Here is an 18,655-nt window from a genome sequence, read left to right on the forward strand (position 1 = left end):
TCTTGCCAGTGGAGCGAAGTTATATGTCATATCATCTACACCAGGGCACGTACAATCACAGTTTAAAGAGTTTAGAATCGTTTTGTTCCCCTTAGCTCTCCGACAGGTATGTATGAACACCATTGCTAGAAAACACCTCAGCCAGATCTTCAAGAACATGACTAGTGCTGCAACCAAACGAAAATCAGCACCACTAATGATATACATAAGAAGAGTAAAACCTAGAGAGAAAATACCAGGGAATAATGTGATTATTGCCTAATTACATTTTAATTACCTGTTAGTAAGATTTACCAGTTTCGACTGAGGTGCATAGTTTTGTACACAGAACGTTAAGTTACAATTTTTGCAATTTGTGCAAATGAACATCAAATTTGTATTTATACCCTAGGACCCCTTCTATACTTATTATTAAGGCAAACTTCAATTAGAGCAGAATTTGCAATTTTTATAACCATTGCTAGCAGACAGAATAAGCCATGGATTTGCGAGCTTAATTTATTGAGCCCTACAGACAGCATCGTAATATTGAGTATATGCTCGATGAGCTTCGAATTAAAAGGTTTTCTGGAGAATCATAATGAATTATGTTAGGTAACGCAACATAGCGGCAAACAGCTGCCTCAATTCCAGGCAAATCTGAAGTTTTATAACCTGTATTCATTCCTATTATTCAGGAGACGTTTAGTCAGGAGTTTGTTTCATTTCCCAGAATACGTTACATCCCGCTCAAGAACCTTTACCTCGATAATCTTGCCTTTGGCTTTATTTTTTTATTATTATTATTTTTTTAAAATCTCGTTATTTACGTGTTTAGACTTGTTTTGGGATCTAGTTTGCTAACTACTTGCAAAATATAAGAACATTCGTGAGGAGTTGGTATCGTGGCTCGAATTACTTTACTGAGTGTTACTATGATTTCCCCCTTAATGAACACTGCGATTCTGCTCGTGTCGATTGACTCGGCGGTTCCTTTTCGTTTATTTGCTTGTTTGCAGTGGTCTGGTTTCTTCCTTTGCAAATTGCAGCGTTTGCATTTCCGGTGATTCGTTTCGGCGGTATGGTCGGTTCGGCCGTTGCGCTTGTTTCGGTGGATTCGTTTCGGTTGGTTCTTTTTGTTGTTTCGAGTATTAGTGCCTGTATAAAATATTTCTATAAGATTACTTGTATCATAGCTAAACCAATAGATGTACTCACCTCTTACGTTAAGCTTCTTTTACATTCGTTGATGTTTGCTCTCGTAGTCTCTGCAGAACGAGCAAAGCAAGTACATACTCATTTCTGGGAAACTCCCTGGACATCACATGACATTTTTTTAACTGGCGGCTCACTTTGAGTGACTTCTAACGTCTTCTACCTCCAGCTAATCCTTTAAATTTGTCTTACTTTTATCTATGGTTTCTTTCGTTGAATTTCCTTAAGCTGGCTAACTTAACTTGTCATGTAAATTTTTCAGTTCGTTCAGGTCAATTTGCTGTCTGAGTTATCCGATTCTTGGAAACATAATCCTTGCGATTTCTTACTCTGTAATAGTGCGAAATTGATAGCTGCTGAGATGTTATACACCGTGAGGCTGCGCAAGTAAATAGAAATAAGGCAGGCATTTTTTTTCTATATGACCAAGAAGCAGAGCTGAGGCAGCTCAAATAGATTTATCTCACACCTTTGAGTCTTAACATCATGGCCATTAGGAAAGATATCAAAAAACGGTCACCATGCATGATTGTATCAGATAAAATGAAAAATATTTCTACAACATCCGGTGTCTCAGCGACGTATAAATGAACGGTTATTAACTATAATACTCTGCGGTTACTGGTGGTGCAATGATAGCGACATGCGATCAGTCTTTAATCTTAATATGCTCTTGAAAGCAGGCAAATAGAAATTTTAAGGCAAAGCTTGACGGACAGCTATGAATTGCCCTCGAAATATACTTTACTTCCTCGGAATGCAAAAAAAGGTAATAGATAGATTTCTTAACCCCTAGTATAATCTCAGTTTCCCTAAACGTCTCTTTGCAGGGTCAACAGAAGTTATTCTACATTGATTTCCAACAGGAGAGCAATGTGATTTGTTTATCACGTGATACTAAGGGACTTTCCCTAGACCCTGTCCTGTAACAAGTCATTTCCGTCCCTGGGTCGCAAGAAGGAAGTTCAATTTCTTCCATTTGAGAAGGGTCCTGTTTTCCAAGAGAAATCTTTACCGATTGGATGCAGAAAGTGTGGTGTGAAAAGCAAAACTGAGGATACTTTTGAGGTAGGAGAGAGCGCCACTTGGTCACGTAATATTTGGATTCTCTTTTATGTCAAATGACTCGTCACTCAGTCGCAAAGATTTCTTTCCGTTATGTGTCTTTCAAATAGGTACGAAGACTTACGTCGACCGAAAGTATATCAGGCTAGTTCTAATTGTTTTAATCAGTAGACGCGGCGTGGGCGACTAGCTCGACTTATCAAAACAACAAAACCGGTTGACGAAAAACATCATCATCAAACAAGCACAGTTCTTTGGTCGTGTTTATCGTAGTAATATTCGTCCATAGTTTCCCTCTATAGCGAAGATTGATCGATATTTACTGGTCTCGAAAGTATTTACACAGGGACACCCAACGAAGGTTTCCTCCTAAATTTATTGAAAACACTTTTAGGCTATTCAGAGTACTTTAGATCTCGGCAGAAACGGCAATCTGTGCGGCGCTATTAAATTTGTATCTGTTCGGTCATCCCAGGGCAACTTGCGTCATTTCGAAATTACAAGTATTATTTTCCCGAAAATTTTAAATGTTTTAAAGTTTTACGACAGTAAGACATTTTCTGATTCCTCTCTCCATCACAAATTTCCAATCCGTCGTTGGCTGCCCCTGTTTACAACGGTTCTTGTGGTTGGCCGATAACAATATCTTGGTAATTATATGCATTTGCCTGTACCTGTGGATCCTAGGTTTTGTCGCGACCCTTGTCACGTAAATTTGATCACGACGGATAGTTTTTTTTTCAGTTCCACTGAATGAAAAATAAAAGACTTTAAATACGGCTGTAAACCAATAAGTTAGTAGACGGATATCAAAAGAAAGATCTACAATCGGCGACAAAAAGGGGCTTCGCTTTCAAACATGTTACAATGTTTAAGGACAATATGCCCGATATAACTTTTGTTCCTCAGTAAACTGATACCCTTGAGAACTTTCATAATGTATGTAAGCATAATTTATGAAAACACAAAAAACAAATTTTCTTGAGGACATCACGTGGTCTCAATGGCGAGAACAAAATTTTTGAAATGGTCTATTATTTGATTTTAACATGGCCTGGGACCAGGCTCCACAGTGGCAAAAAACGGGGTCAAATAGGAAAAATATCGGCGAGCGAGGCGAGCCCTCCCCAGACTACCTCTTCGGCTCACTTCGCCCGCCGGTTTTTTTTTCCCCAATGCGGAGCCTAGTCCAAGCTAATTTTAACATGGGAAAAGCCTTTTAAAAGGGTGCATTACTTTATCGAAAAGCAGAACCAGGTAGGGTTAGCCAGTGGCTTAAGGTTGAGTCATTTACCCTGAGAACTGCGCACAGTCGATATCTTTTGAAAAATTTTAACACGACTCCGAACCGACTTTCTGGTCATATTTCTACATTTGGGTTGGTTGTCTTTGTGCTCAAGCCTTTTCTTGGGAATGCGAGACAATGGTGAAAATTTTGCAATTTTGCCGACCCTCGGAGACATATAGAAACTTTGGTAATTAACAATTAATGAATGAGGCTGAGTATCTTATGAAGAATTATTCTTCATATGATACGAAAGCCGAATTTAACAATTGTTTTCTTATTCATTCAAATTAATTCCCAGTTTAAAAACATGGCTAAAACATGCTTACCTCCATCGATCCATCGATGTTAAGTTCATCTTCGATAGTGCTCGTTTAGGGTTGTTCAGCTCCGCGAATATTCTCCAAATAGCAGATGTCGCCCTTCGAGTTGTCTTCTTGCTGTTCTTGCCATGTTTTTAGCTATTTTTTCGCCTTGTTCTTACTCTTGAAACGAGTGAAATGTCCGCCATTTTTCAAGTTCACAACCAAAACAACTCAACCTCGTCCCCAGGTCTTCTCGGTTAACGGTGCCTTAACCTGCGAAAACGCTGCATTTTTGACGTCATTTCCTTGTTAAAGTCAAAATTCTTCCAAATTTGGTCATCAGTAACTGGTTATGGTGAATTAAACGTGTGCTTTTAGCCAATCAGAATCGGGAAATATTTTGAATGAATAATAACGTGGGTTATTGCCCTATTCTTTACGCGTTTGAATCTAAGCCTTTGTTCGCACTATACTGGATTGACTTTGCGAAAAACCATACTCGTTAGGGCTTCTGTTCACACGTAAGAACGGTGATATCGGCGCAACCTCTGTGACGGAGCGAATTTGAAACTACCCGATCTCTTAATCGGATAGCTGTTCACACTATAGCCCCCCCAAAAAATTAGAATGTGTATACCACGAGACCGGTAAATGACGTATATGACAGGGTAACCGGCATTGAGTTAGGTTGATAACAAACGGAAGAAAAGAACTGCCTTGAAGGTATGGTAATAAACGCAAATGGCAGTAAAGTGCAAGAAAACAAAGAAATTACTTGCCTTCAGCTTGTGATTTAGAAGTTAACGTTTGACGAAGTATGGTGAGTAGTAGGTTTTGAAATAACCTCGACGCGTTCATCGTTCCAGTCACTTTTCTCTTATTACAGGTCAAACCAGTGCATGGACAGCCAGATGATAACTTCAGTTCTGCTTTATGTATTTTGAATAATTTTAGTACCATGCTACCAGTAAATTGGATACGATGTGCCTTGTTTCCAACGTTACTGTTTAGTTCCCATCAGTCTCCAGGAACAGATGCCAGCGGGAGCAGAAGTAAGACTATATTTAAGTGTTAACTATATTGATTGCTTCAAACAGTTCTTGAGAAAGGGACACTGATTAAAGCCCTTCCGCCCGCCCGCCCTCCCCTTCCCGGGTAATAAAGGTGGATAAAATGTGAAATAAGTCCTTGTGTCATTTTTTGTTTGTTTTCTTTTCCCAAGTTTCCGACCACCATAGAAATGTTTCGTTCAAATGTCGTACTATTCACGAGCATTAACGTCTTGGAAAAAAGAGACTTGGCGAGTTATCTTAGAGCAACTCGTGGCCTGAATTGGGAAATCAAAACAAACAAGCTTGGGTCCCGTTCACACGAATCCTGATACTTTCGAAACCGCCGAAAACACGACACGAAACGCACGAACCCTTTAAAAAGGCAGTTTCAAAAATGTCCGGAATACATACTGAATAACATTTCTCATACTTTCTCTAACGAAGACGATGGTAAGACGTGCTTAAATACCATGATATAAAATACTAATTTGATTTACCTGTCTAGATTTTTAAAAAGGAGAGCTGGCTGGTACTCTGTAATTTCTCCCTCTCTCTAAGCTTGTTTACCTAGTTGTCGATTTTTGTTGTTACTTTCTTGGCGTAGCTTACTGTGAAACTCACAAAACCGTGAACACCAGAAATATTTATGGAATGTTATTGTGTTGCGAGGAAATAGCCAATAAGGCATGAGACAACCAAACCGCAAACAGCAACGGTAATTAGTTTGTGGTTTTGAGGTTTGCTCGCGTGTCCTGAACATTATTGTGATTGGTCACCACACAATCAAGATTCCTGAAATTTTTCATGTGTTCACAGTAAGACTTGGTTAAAAGTCTCAGTTGACAAAAATTTTACCACTCCGTCCCCTCTTCGCCGTCCCCCCTTTCGTCATTTTCGTCCCTGTTTCTACGCATGTCATTTTTTCTTGATATTTTGTCTAAAACTAAAACCTTGACGTTTCTTTCCGCCTGCAAGCTTATCATTACAAATGTTCGTGCTCTTATGGAGACAAAGTGTACAACCTGGCTGCTCTGCAAACAGATGAAGGTGACGAACCGAGGTTTGTAAAGTATTAACGGCATTAACGTAAGGTAGCATTCCAGTAGTTTTGAGTAAACTGGGTCAAATTTCCAATGTAACGTAAACGTAATATAGCAGTAGATTACTTACAGGGGATAAGACCCCTTAGCGTCCTGTCTTTTCTTTCCGATTAAATTTTTGTAACAAACTTTCCTCTTGTCAAACTAATTATTAATAATAATTCATAAAGAAAATACATAGGAAATTAAGGGTAAATGAGTGTTTGGAAATCAGATGAAAAACTGCTCAGTTTTCCATCAATAATTCTTCCCTCTAAAATCATTTTGTTTAAGAAATAATATCTAGATGCAAGCGCCTACAGAAGGTGGGAATTTTTGCGCAAAACACACACCTCTGTGGCTTCTGATTGGACACATCATTTTTCTCACATGCCGGTAAAAACATTGTGAGCGATTGTTATTGCACGTATCATTTTCTCCTAGCTACACGTGTGAAAATCATCGTTCGCTCTGATTGACTAGAATTCATTTGCTTATGAAAACTTTACGAGCTAGCTTTTTGTTCAGTACTTCGCAGTATGGGGTGTCAGTAAAGCCGGAGTCTATCTTTTTTTTAGGGTTAGAGTTACGGTTAGTATCCATCCTAACCTTAACCCTAAACCTAACCCTTAAACAGCATTCTTTTTAAAAAAACATACACGGTAGAACCCGACCCCGCGTTTTACTGACACTCCTCGGTATGTATATAATTAATATCTGTATGTCTATAATAATGCAAAACCAGTTATTTATACACCAATAATAAGAGAAACTGTTTTTAATTACTGATTTAAAAAAAACAGGGTTTTTTCCGCGGATGGCACGCAAAGTTGGACGTACGGTTACAGTCCTTGTCGCTCCTTCTCCAAAGGTGATGGTCAGTGTACAGGTGACAATGTAGCTGTAAGTATTTAAAAGCTTCCTTTAAGAATGATGAAAATTCTTGACAATGAGAAAAGGACGTAACTAAAATGGTAAAAAGCTATCTCTCCAATTATCGGTAAATAAACTTCTTAAGAGTAAATAACGCATTTTATTCTCTGAAATGCAAAACCACAACTACAAACCAAACAATTTAGCTGAATTTCAAAATGAGATTTGGAACAAAAGCATGCATGACAAAACAGCAATCTGCTTCTAAAGTGAAGCAAGTCAAGAGAAAATGAGATTTTACGATAATAGAAGTTCTATGTGCGCAAAAGTGTCGTGTAATTCAGAGTATCAAAGGCCCTTTTGAGATTAATGAAAACGTTTCATTAAGTTGCAAACCCAAACCTAAAGGTTTTAGATTTTATGTTTTTCGTTTAGCAATAGTTTTTTGTTTTTTTTCTAATTGGTGATCTAAAACAGCATTCCTTCTTGACTTGAGTCAACTGAAATTTTGCCCCACCGAGTTACGCTTCTGACGCTTCTGGTCACAGAAAAAGGTTCATTGCGTCATTGTAAAGATTCAAAAGCTTCATAAAAGCATTATCTCTGAATGGTCCTTAACGTTTTTAAAGTATGTAAAGAGAACTAACGCAAAATTTTTTAGACTGAGGTTTTTTCGCATCACTCACTACTTAGTGCGACTTCCATTCCACTCAGGTTTGTGCATGGGATGGACATGGACAAGGTAAAGGGAATAACATGCTCATAGGATGTCAAAGTAATTTTTCCTGTGTTAAAGATGGAAAATCTAGCAAGCCGCAGTTGGAATACATCTCCAAGTACGTAATATCTTTGTGTCTGAGCACTAAATTACTCTAAAGCAAGAGAGAATAATCTCATGTTGTCAAGACCTCGGCCTGTTGAGCTCATATTTCCGTGATCATAGAAATAGCATAAGGCTCGGTCACATGACTAGATATACTTGAAGGATATCACAATAGACTGTCCGCATGAATTGTTACTGGGATGAATTGCCGATCACATATTAGGAATGTATATCAAAACGACGTTGTCTATTTGCACAGAAGGAGTCAGCTATCCGCAAATCTCTCACATAGGGAACCGGAGCACTATAGAAAATATACAGTATATAGTACAAACATTAATTCTTCGGCATATTCGTTTGCGGTCCTTTGCAGTCCTTAGTGGCTAATGTTTGTACTTTATGTATTCTGGGGCCGTAGATCTTTTATAGATCCGATATGCCGTAATTTTTGCATGGTTTGGTCCATGTTCTATAGGTTGGTATTGGCCAATTTTTTATTTTCTCTGCGAGACATCAACTTGACACTTGGACTCTTGCCCCTAAGAAGACACGTGGTATGGCGTGATTCTGTGGGTGTTGAAAGTTCGAGGTCAGGGCTTAAATCAGAGTGCGCGGATATTTTTCACCAGAGTTTTCTGTGTTGTTACGCCATACTGACGAGCCCCAAAGAGGCGAAACAGCTGTCTATGGCTACAATCCCGCTCTGTTTTGAGTTCTTTCGGTGTCGTGTTGATGTCTTGCAGAGTTAATTTTTACGTAGTACGATCAGCATTGCAGTATTCTGCTTGCAGAATTTAATATGTCTACAGTATATAGTACACGTTTTACTGGGAGAACGTTAGAAAAAGTTTTCAAATAACAAATTCTAATCAGATGTGAAAATGAACGGATGGGCAAGATGTTACAATAGACGGCAATATATTAATAGATTTAGTCAGGGCTAAAAGCGTAGCTCTAGTTAATAAATATCATAATTTAAATCAAACAATAAGCTTGTAATTCACTAATCAGTTAACTTTAGGAGATCTATGTATTTACATTTGAGGGTGGGGCTGGGTGATTTTAGACAAAACATAATTTAAAAACAGTGCAAGAATGAAACAACATCTGAAATCTTGCATCATGTTTAAAGGCTTACTGCGCTTTTCAAAAACACGCGAACTCTGAAGTTCAAAAGCCAACTGACGTTTGCGTTTTTTGCTGCTGTCAACCATCTTAGCGGACCTCTTGGGAAACAGAACTTTACTTAAACGGGTTCAAAAGTTCATGGTAAGTGATCTGTGATTGGTGGATTTCGATCCGTTTTGTGTGTTTCTTTGTTTCAAGGTTCGTTGCTTGTGATCATGATTATGATTGACGACAGCGTAAAACGCAATTGTGAAGGAGGCTTTGGAACTTTAGAGTTCACGTGTTTCTGAAAAGCGCAGTAATAATATAGCTGCACATATACCCCCAAGAATAGCAATCACGTTTGGTCACTGTAGATTAGGCGTGGAAAACAAATTCTTCCAAAACAAAATTACCAAATCGCCTACTTGGACAGTCCCGAAATATAGTTTTATGATTTAAAGGCCGTTACGACGCGATAGTCCTTAGTGACAGCCAATTTACACGTTGAAACTTATCAGTGTTATGTTTCTGTCTAAAGAGAAGGCCAAAATAAAAAATTAAGGCCAGATTTTTTTTGTGTGTGTTGATCGCTACAAGTCAGCTTACAAATCAAGAAGCGCGTAAACCAGCCTTTTCACATCAGCCCTGAAGTAAACAAAACTATCAGGCGTTGTTACTTTAGTTTATCGCTCAGACCTCGGACAGAATTTATGTCATTTTTTGCCGTATTTTCCACTGAAAAATCTTGAACTCATTCAAGTTCAGGGCGATCGAAGCACTTCCCCGGCAGAGCAAATTATAAAAATGAAAACAAAATAAAACGATAAAAAAGTATTTATTTAAGAAATCGAAAACACCTAGTAGTGTTAAAGAGTGCTCGGAATAATTTTCGTTTTAATTCAAAGTACCATAATCTTTAAAACCATTTGATACATGTACGCGTGTCATTTTGAGTACTCCTGCATGGAGTGTTCAGGCACGACTGAAAACAACCGGCAAAGCGATAAGAAAGAGATTTTGATGAACAATCAAGACAAGAAATATGATTCAATGAAACATTTTAAAACAAAACAACTGTTATTCACGAAGACAAGGATAATGAGAGTGTAGTGTCTCTGAAAATCCACAGTCAAGAAAAAAAACCTTGCGGGTATAATAAGTTTACGCTTATTAGGTTTTAAGCCGAATTCGCAGTGTTTGCTATTTTTCAAACTGAACTCTAGGCAAGACCGTTTTCTTTCTAGTCGCGGTCAAAACTTTCTAGACTTTCTAAAGACATTTTTAAGTTCTGTATGTGAGACCTGACACTAGGTGTTACAAACAAGCGTAAAGCCAGGCTGTAAAGTAACGGCTTAAAAATGAAACCAGAAAAAAAATGCAATGGAAAATGTAAACTAACAACAGTTCGCTTTAATTCATTTAAGAAAGACGATTAGTATGTATGAAAAACCTTTGGTTTATTTAAATAGCAAAAACTAGACGAATGTACCTTGAAGAAAGGCTTTGAATAATTAACGTTTAAAACCTTTTTTTCTCAACAAAGACGGCAACTGAGTATTCTTGCCAACTTGTTGTTCCCAAGTTTATATGAACTTGATAAAAGGCCAGAGGCCATACATCACGTCTCAGCCAAATCTTGGAAACATGCAACGTATGCAATGTTAAACTATACCGACTAAGGTATTACAGCTCATGAATGAACTGAATCAGTTCTAAGCTCGTAATTAAAGCAAACTAAAATTAAATCTGCACGACCTGTTGTGTAATCTGCCTTTCACGTCAACAGATAAGCCGAACGACGACAACGACGGTGGCAAAAACGTCTCTTAAAAAGTAGATCCACGTTGTTTCAAATTTCATCTCTCCGGCTTCTGTAGTTCTCTATAGGACTATATTAATATTTGAATTTTTAAAAAAAGGTTGCATGAGAAAATCGTTCTCTCATGCAGTGTGCTCTCATCCTCCGCAAAACTGGTGAAATTAGGTAGTTAAATGTCGTAGTCGTGCAACAACGGCAAGACAATAAGCAAAAATATGTGATGCACATGCAAAGATGTTGTTTTGCTAAAATAAATCTATTGCTTTTTTCGTAACATTTTCGTCGCCGTCATTGTCGTATTAACCTCCCTAAAAAGTCTTAGAAAAGAAAGACCTACGGTGTACGGCCCTCTTAGTTTTTAACACTTGTTTTAATTCATGCTGTTTTACTGAATTCTGAAGAGATCAAAGTTTTTATTACTTTCAGGGTAAAGCAATTAAATGGGAGTAAATTTACAGGTTGTTGTCGTAGCTGTTACTTTGTCTACTTTTAAGTTTTTTAAGACTTCTTCATGAGTTACAAATAGTGTTGGCTCAGCACTCAAACGGTGTGTTATAACACAATTGGAAGTGTTGATCTACACTAATACAGTGTAAAATTCCCAGTAGTGTAAATTTACCTGACTTTGGTGTGCACACAGCTGCAATGGGTTTTACACATATTCAGTGTCATCATTACCCTTTTTTAGTGTAACAAAAACACCAGAACAGTGTAAAGGAGACATATTTTTGGTGTATTTTAACACCAAAATTGGTTTACGTTGACCCAATTTTGGTGTTACTAAACACCAATATAGAGAAAATATACAGCAGGTCAGTGTTGCTGTAACACTGAAAAGGTGTTTTTAAACGCATTCAGGATCGTATGTAGGTCATATTTACACCATTTTGGTGTAAATATACACGACAGTAGTGTTAACTGAACACCTATTTGGTGTTCACACAGCTGCAAAAATTTACACTTTTTTGGTGTTACCATAACACCTCGATTTTGCTGTGTATAGACAGGAAATGATGACGCCCGAAATCATAAAGAAATCAAACCGACCAGAAACTAACAAAAAAGCAGTACTGCTAAATAATCAACCTCAACTGATGAAAAGGCCCTGAATGGCAGTAAGCTTAAATTACGTCAGTAATTCACAGCGCGAAATTTGAAATTTACCGAACGTTACCTGATTCCTTAAAGTTCCGTAAAGTTCAGAGGCAAAGTTTACGCAAGTTTACACTATCATTTAAAGGTGCGTAAAGTTGAACAAGTAAAGCTGTCCGTTAAGCAGCCGTAAAGGATGCGTAAAGAGAGCACTTTACGACACGCAAGAAAAGTGACAAAATCTGCGTTAAGGCGATCTTTACTTATCAGATAAGGGGTTTGTAAAGGTCCGTTAGTAATGTTCGGTCCTTTCTTTTTGAAGACCCCGTTGATGGGACCGCCTTGTTATTACGACCAGGGTTTTATGGCCCAACGGTGGTCGTATTAACGGGGTTACACCGTCTTTTGTTACACACTTGTTCACTTGAACAATATCTGGGTTCTCTTTTTCGTCAAGTTGAAAAAAACAAGACCTGGCGATACAAAGAACGAATTATGCAACAAGAATTATCGAAATGAAGATGTATCTTATTTGAATGTTAACACCGCAGGATTTTGTCCACCTAGGTTTCAAAGTTAGAAAGTCAAATAATCTTACCATAATATGGCGCAAGAGAGAAAGGGTTTAAAAAAGGCGAACGTAGCAGTTTAAAAATAACCAAATTGGAACTCCTGGAAAATCCTACGTGCCCACTCCCCTACCTAACCTCTCGGAAAATGCGTAAAAGTGCATAAGGCGTGTCTTACGGTAGCATTACGCCAGCTTCATCGAATAATAAAGTTACTATTTCGTACTGTGATATATAAAGCCTGTATCCATGAGCTTTCAAAACGCAGCCAAAATAGTTATGGCTGAAGCCACCCGTTTATGCGACGCTTTCCTCAACCACAAAATAATAAGATAAACAAACCATCAAAACAACTATGAAAAAAGAAAGAATCTTGATAGAGACTGTATTTCCTGTTATGGCAGCATTGAAAGAACAGAAAAACCTTAAAACCTTTTAGTACACAACAAACAATCAGAAAGTTGTTATTAATTAAATTTAACTATAAGCTCGGACTGACGGTATATTATTATTACATTCCCTTCTTGAAACCACATCGATAAGGTAGATGCATAAAGAGAAAATGACTAATTTGGGGTCTATAATTGGCCCAAAAATAGACTATAATGGGGCAGGAGCTCTGAGAGGCCAGCGGCACATACCCAACAAACATTAATCCTGAGTACCCCCCCCCCCCCCCCCCAGGAAATGACCGGAATTTACTTGAGTTATAAGTCGCCTGAGAATCGAAGATGACTCGAACTGTTGCTCTGTAGTTCGTGTCGCACTGTTCGACTCGATCAATTTATCGTTTTAATTTTTTATGGCCCGTTTACACTTTTTTATCTCTTTTAGCTATGCTGAAAGACAAAAATGACTTCTTTTAAACACCTTGGAGTATTCTTGTCCACACATGACAGCGGTGACTGCATAAAATACTGTAGGCAGGTTTCTGAAGAAATGCATTAATACACGTTAAAAAAGAGCCTTGATTAATTTTAATTAAAATTTGCTCATCTTCGAAGCATAAGCTTATTATATTCCTGATTTCTTTGTATTCTCCGGAACTGTCAGTTGCTACTAGCTCAAAGTTTTAGTGTTAGTGGATTATACAAAACAAGCTTGTTTTTTCCGCTTCCATTTGACATTATTAAAGAAGATAATTTTTAAAATGAAGGTCAAATTAAAGACTCACATTGTTGACTTTGTCATGCTTTCTTGCCACCAAAAAATCGTAGGGAAAATATCGAGCCGTACGGGGTGTATTGCCTGATACCCGCTCTCTGATGTGGTTCCACGTGACCCAAAATAGCCAATTAAATCCTGCGAAAATTAATCAGTGACATACCATCGACCGACCTCGTTGCCAGACACGGCAGCCTAGCTGTTTATTCCTGAGTGGGCTAAAATAGAAAATGGTGTTCAGGGCTATCCGAAGTTGAAATAGAGAAGAAATTGAAGAATATGCAAACATTCCGCGATGGATGTTATCTAATTTTTAGGACTATCTGCAAGGAAAAAAATCCGTTTATATCGTGAAACCATGCCGGAAATTGACGGGAAATAGGCCAAAGTTTTGGAGAATGTCTACGAGTAATTATCACGGGAGAAATTATATAAGTTTTACACTTTTCGGACTTTTTTATATTTCTTAGCATTTATTCAGTCAAGTGCAGTTATTCTTTTTGATGATATTATAATCAAGGAACCAAGCCATCTTAAGTCCTTGTTGTTTCTCAACGTCCCTGGACACTTTTCCTACAAGTTATTCAAATAAAATTGTGCTTCCGTGCCTATACTTGTAGCGGACACTTGCGATTAAATTTGGGTAATTTTAGTCAAAAGAACATTTAGGTGGTATCCTTTGATTTTTCAGTTCTTTTCAAGTGCCCAGTTAAGATAAGTTGGTTATATTTTGGTTCTCGTGTGAGCAAAGTTAAAGATTTTACGCTGGTTCAAGAAGTTTGGAGTATTCGCTGTCAGTAGTCACAGTTCGTGAGATCGATCCTGTGTACCGAGGTTTGACGAACCTTGTTCTCGCTGCAAGAGGGTTCAGAGTTAGTTTTCCCCCGAAGAATCCAGTTTTGCCATGTTTATTTCTGAGGATGTTATCCACCTCTGCCTTCAGCCTCAGTGGATAACATCCTCCTCGCTCTGCATAATTCTTCACATCCTACTCAGCCTCATTCAATGATTGCTAATTATTTAAAGGAACGGTATACCGCTACTGCGCATGCACCAAACTTTGATTTTTGGACAGGATGTCGTGAAATCAAAAGATGCTAGGAGAGTAAGAGAACCTTGAAAAATCCGTTTGCATCGCGCTTGGCCGAGTTCGATACTGCACTAAAACTTCTCAGGATTACAGATCAATGATATATTGTTCCCGCTGAGTTTCGATTTGGGCAAAATCGGGATTTGTTGGCGTTACTTTTATTGCCGTTGGCCAAAGGACCAAAAGATGGGAAGCGCTTTGATGACCATTAAAGGCTTACTTCTTCTGCCAGCTTCCATGCAAGCTAAGAAATTGTGAAAGGAATACGCAGAAATGAAACAGCAACAATAGAAACCGTAAGAAAAAAACTGTTGAGACATGGATGTGACAGAGGAGATCTTGTCGAATTAAGCCTCGTGAAGCAGAATGTTTTGCAACGACGAGTTTGTAAACTTTTAAATTAACCTCCCTAAGGCCGACAAACTCAAACAAACAGGCGCTACATGTTTAGAAAAACTAGTGCAATGAAATCATAATATAATTCTTGACTAACCTTTGCGATAATTCATGGCGTTGAGATTTTATTTTTATTTATATCTCTTAAACGTTTGAGGCTAGAACGCGAGCAAATTAGCCAAATATTACTGGACTTGGAACAATTGACCTATGACACGAGTTTCACATTAGAAAAGCTGTTTTTAAAGCGAGCGGAACGACATTTTTGAGTCGCGAGGTGGCCCTGCTAGCGAAAAAATCGCGATGAGTCTTCGTGCCGCGAGCCAAATTTTAAATAAGACGAAAATATAAAATAAAAATGGGAATGTATGTAAAATATTAATGGAAATGTAAACAACAAATCTCCGTCGGCGGTGAGGTCCGGAAGGATATCTTGTAGAGTCAATATGACAGTTCTGTTGTCCTTTGAAGAAAAAACAAATGACGCTCGCGCACAATCGGGACAGTGTCCCTTTAATAAGCCCTTTCAAATTGCCCCAAGCCTCTGTTTCAAAGCGAGGCTAAGTGCAAAGCCATCGATATGAAAACGACTTTTTATTCTCATACAGCTTAAACACTCGTTTTGACAAAAAAAGGTTTTACACAGGCTCGTTTTCAAAAGTAAGAGTTCATAATTAGCTTCATTACAATCAAAATAGATTTGCATAAAGCAGTAAAAATTGTTTTCATGTTTTAGTTCTGATAGTAATAAAATTAATCATGGAGTTGCAAGAGGTGAAAATGAGCACATTGTCTATTTTAGAATTCAAGGATCGAGGGTCTTAATCAGGTTAGAGTGCAATCATTCACTGGTTACACCTGATGATGCCGAATTCGTTGTATATGACGATAAATTTGCTGATCCTTATGTAAGTATTTTACTTTAAAGATATAACATTTTGATTTATGACTAGTGTATGGTTTAATCATCAGGACTCTGTTTTTTGTCTTGTTGAGACAGGGACTGAGCTAGGTAACCTTTGTTTCGCATAATTTTTCAGATATTCACTTTCAGCCATAAGTGCGCTTGTCCAAATGGTTGTCCAGAGGAAACACCAAGTAGCAGTAAGTTACACGCTATGCTAACGTACTTACTTATGTTTAGGATTCAAAGCAGATCCTCTATTAAGAAACAAATATAGATCTATATAGATTCAGCCAAGCCTGAAAGCGAAGCTTCCTTTCAAAAACTTGGTCTTGCTCTACTGTCTGGCCTTCGCCATCATGTATTTCATTTGCTATAAGTATTTCCTGTTGCAGTGAGCACATACAGACGCTTCGTGCCTCGCCTTCACGTCTTAAGAAAACACATTTAATGTCCTGGATGGCAGGAACGCCCCCATACTGGCAGATGACAGAAGAAATGAAACATAAATTTCCTTTTATACCGCAACCAAGCCGACTGAAATTGTAAGCGCTGCGTGCCTGCGGCAACCTATGTTTGTCGAATGAAACAGATACCGTAGAACATTGGGATAATTTGCCACTCGCGTGGATTTCAAGAAAATTTTTAAAAGAGTGAGTAGTAATACTGGTTACTTCATCACACAGCCAATCAGAATCGAGTATTTCAAACACGTGCTGAATTAATTCACTCTCGACTAATCAGCGTTCAGGATTTCATGCGGGTTAATACTACATGTAAAACCATCACGAAAAGTCTCCCAACATTCCCCGGTCATGTAAGACACACGAAAAGTCACGTTTCAACCAATTTTATTCTGACGTCATACCTAGCGTTACAATCGGGACGTGTGTGACCTCCTATTGACAAATTTACAAATCTAATAAAATATCTACATTTTGTGCGTCGCACTCTGTCAACAACGTGTAGTCTACCAAAGAAAGTACTGCACAGGGTATCAAAATTCTATAGAAAACAACAGGTGGTTCTAAAGTAAACCCTAACTCTTTTGTTTCTTAAATCAACTCCATTTTTGTTCCTAATGAGTGGAAAGTTTATTTATAAAAATAAGAATAAGAGATGCGATCCCCTAGCAACACATGTCTTCTTATTTAGCGCTAAAAATCGGATATATAACAAAACACATACACACATACAAAAAGTGGAGCTGAAAACTCTCTATTTCAATTTTGACTCACCATTACGAAAACGTTTTCTCCGTTCCATCTCGAGGAAACGACTAACTATTGAAATTTCAGCGCTTGATGAGCTTATGGTTTTGTCAATTTACGCGCCGTTAGCGTTGGTCAGTTAATTATGCTGGCTAACAAGTCTAAAGTTGAATACAAATTAGTTCATCTCTACAGCTAGACCCAAGGGAGCACCTTGACTTATTATTGTAAAAGCACAAACAATTGATAACTTAACAAGGATCAATTTAAACACGCGACAAATAAATTGACAAGACACGAGATACAGTTTTAATAACTTTATTGAAAACCAGTGACAAAAAGAGTCAAATAAACAGCGATTTGGAAGGGATGGAAATTAATCATCTTCTTCGTTCTCCTCTTTAGAAGGTGAATAAAAATTGGTTTCCAACGTCTTGGCGTTTTTGTGTGTAATTAATCCACAATCGTGACACCGAAGAAAGCCCTCTTTGATGTATTTTCTCTCCTCGGGGATCTGGTGATCGCATATGGGACAAATCTTGTAGTTATCGTGCCAAAAGCATTTAGGACATTTCATGATCAATGTGGAATACACATTAGAGTTTTCGCAACGTTCACAGGGACTTTTAGAGTGAAAGGTGGTGGACGTTTCAGGGCTACTACTTTCTGCTTCCTCACTATCGTTTTTGGTGTCGTTGTCGCTCTCTTGGGTGCCTTCAGTTTCAACGCCATTCTCAGAAGCCACTTCCTCCTCCTCCTCCTGATTTTCAATATCCGATGAACTCTCGTCATTATTACTCTCATTATCGGAAGTATTTTCTACATTTCGGTAGACTTTTTCCTTTTCCATTAAATCACATAACAGCTTTTTGTTCTTAATTAAACCTTTATCGATTCCTAACTCTGCAAGTCCATCTAGAAACGTATTCAGCGCACGAGGCTTGGTAACCTCATTGTTATGAGGGAGTAACACATACTCAACTAGCTCGGCGATGTTTGTGACGGGAATAGTGCGTTTATTTCGAAGTAATTGTCCTCTGGGAGTCCAGAAAAGAATATCTTTGGAGGCGGCCATACTATGCAGCAAATCAGAAGCACGCTTTTCCGACACTGCTCGGGAAAGATGACTCAAAACATCTTTTATTCTTGGTTCTTCATCCTCGCTTTCATCACCAGAACTTTCACTTTCTTCATGTTCACTCTCGTGTTCTTCTTCAACCAAATCTATCTTTCTCTTCATTTTGATGAGTACCCGTGACAGACCGTTGCTTCAAATGAGTAACTTATAGTTTCGTTTCCTCTTTTATAGCATCAAAAATCCTAGGCTTGTAACAGCAGGTACCAATAGGTCTTGAATAAAACCATCACCCTCTTGTACAAGGATTCGCTTCTTTGTTTTGTAAGGTACATTTGTTTCTGCTAGGTTTACTAGAGCATCCTTATATGGCAACACGTTCCGCTTATTTTCTTCGGGGATAAGAATGTATTCCTTAAGTATATTGTATAAGACTTGGACTAATGCATGTAGTTGTTTTGGATTGGCTGTCCGTAAAAGAAACTGTCGCTGATGAGCTGGACAAACAGCTAAGAATTGAAGAAAACCACGATTGTTCTTGACAACTTG

The 18,655-nt window shown here is 38.1% G+C and overlaps 1 protein-coding gene across 1 annotated transcript in view; it reads left to right on the plus strand.

Moving 5' to 3' along the window:
* Positions 1–2,144: 2,144 nt before the first annotated feature.
* LOC140937812 (uncharacterized) overlaps positions 2,145–18,655 on the plus strand; it is a 21,082-nt gene continuing 4,571 nt past the window's right edge. The window contains exons 1-7 of the mRNA XM_073387390.1: positions 2,145–2,262; positions 4,736–4,901; positions 5,877–5,961; positions 6,784–6,883; positions 7,568–7,689; positions 15,719–15,824; positions 15,957–16,020. Of these exons, the coding sequence (XP_073243491.1) occupies positions 4,808–4,901; positions 5,877–5,961; positions 6,784–6,883; positions 7,568–7,689; positions 15,719–15,824; positions 15,957–16,020 (571 nt within the window). The 5' untranslated portion in view covers positions 2,145–2,262; positions 4,736–4,807. The remainder of the gene's footprint in view (positions 2,263–4,735; positions 4,902–5,876; positions 5,962–6,783; positions 6,884–7,567; positions 7,690–15,718; positions 15,825–15,956; positions 16,021–18,655) is intronic.

This window comes from Porites lutea, chromosome 1 (genome assembly GCF_958299795.1).
Source record: "Porites lutea chromosome 1, jaPorLute2.1, whole genome shotgun sequence".
Classification (NCBI taxonomy): Eukaryota; Metazoa; Cnidaria; class Anthozoa; order Scleractinia; family Poritidae; genus Porites; species Porites lutea.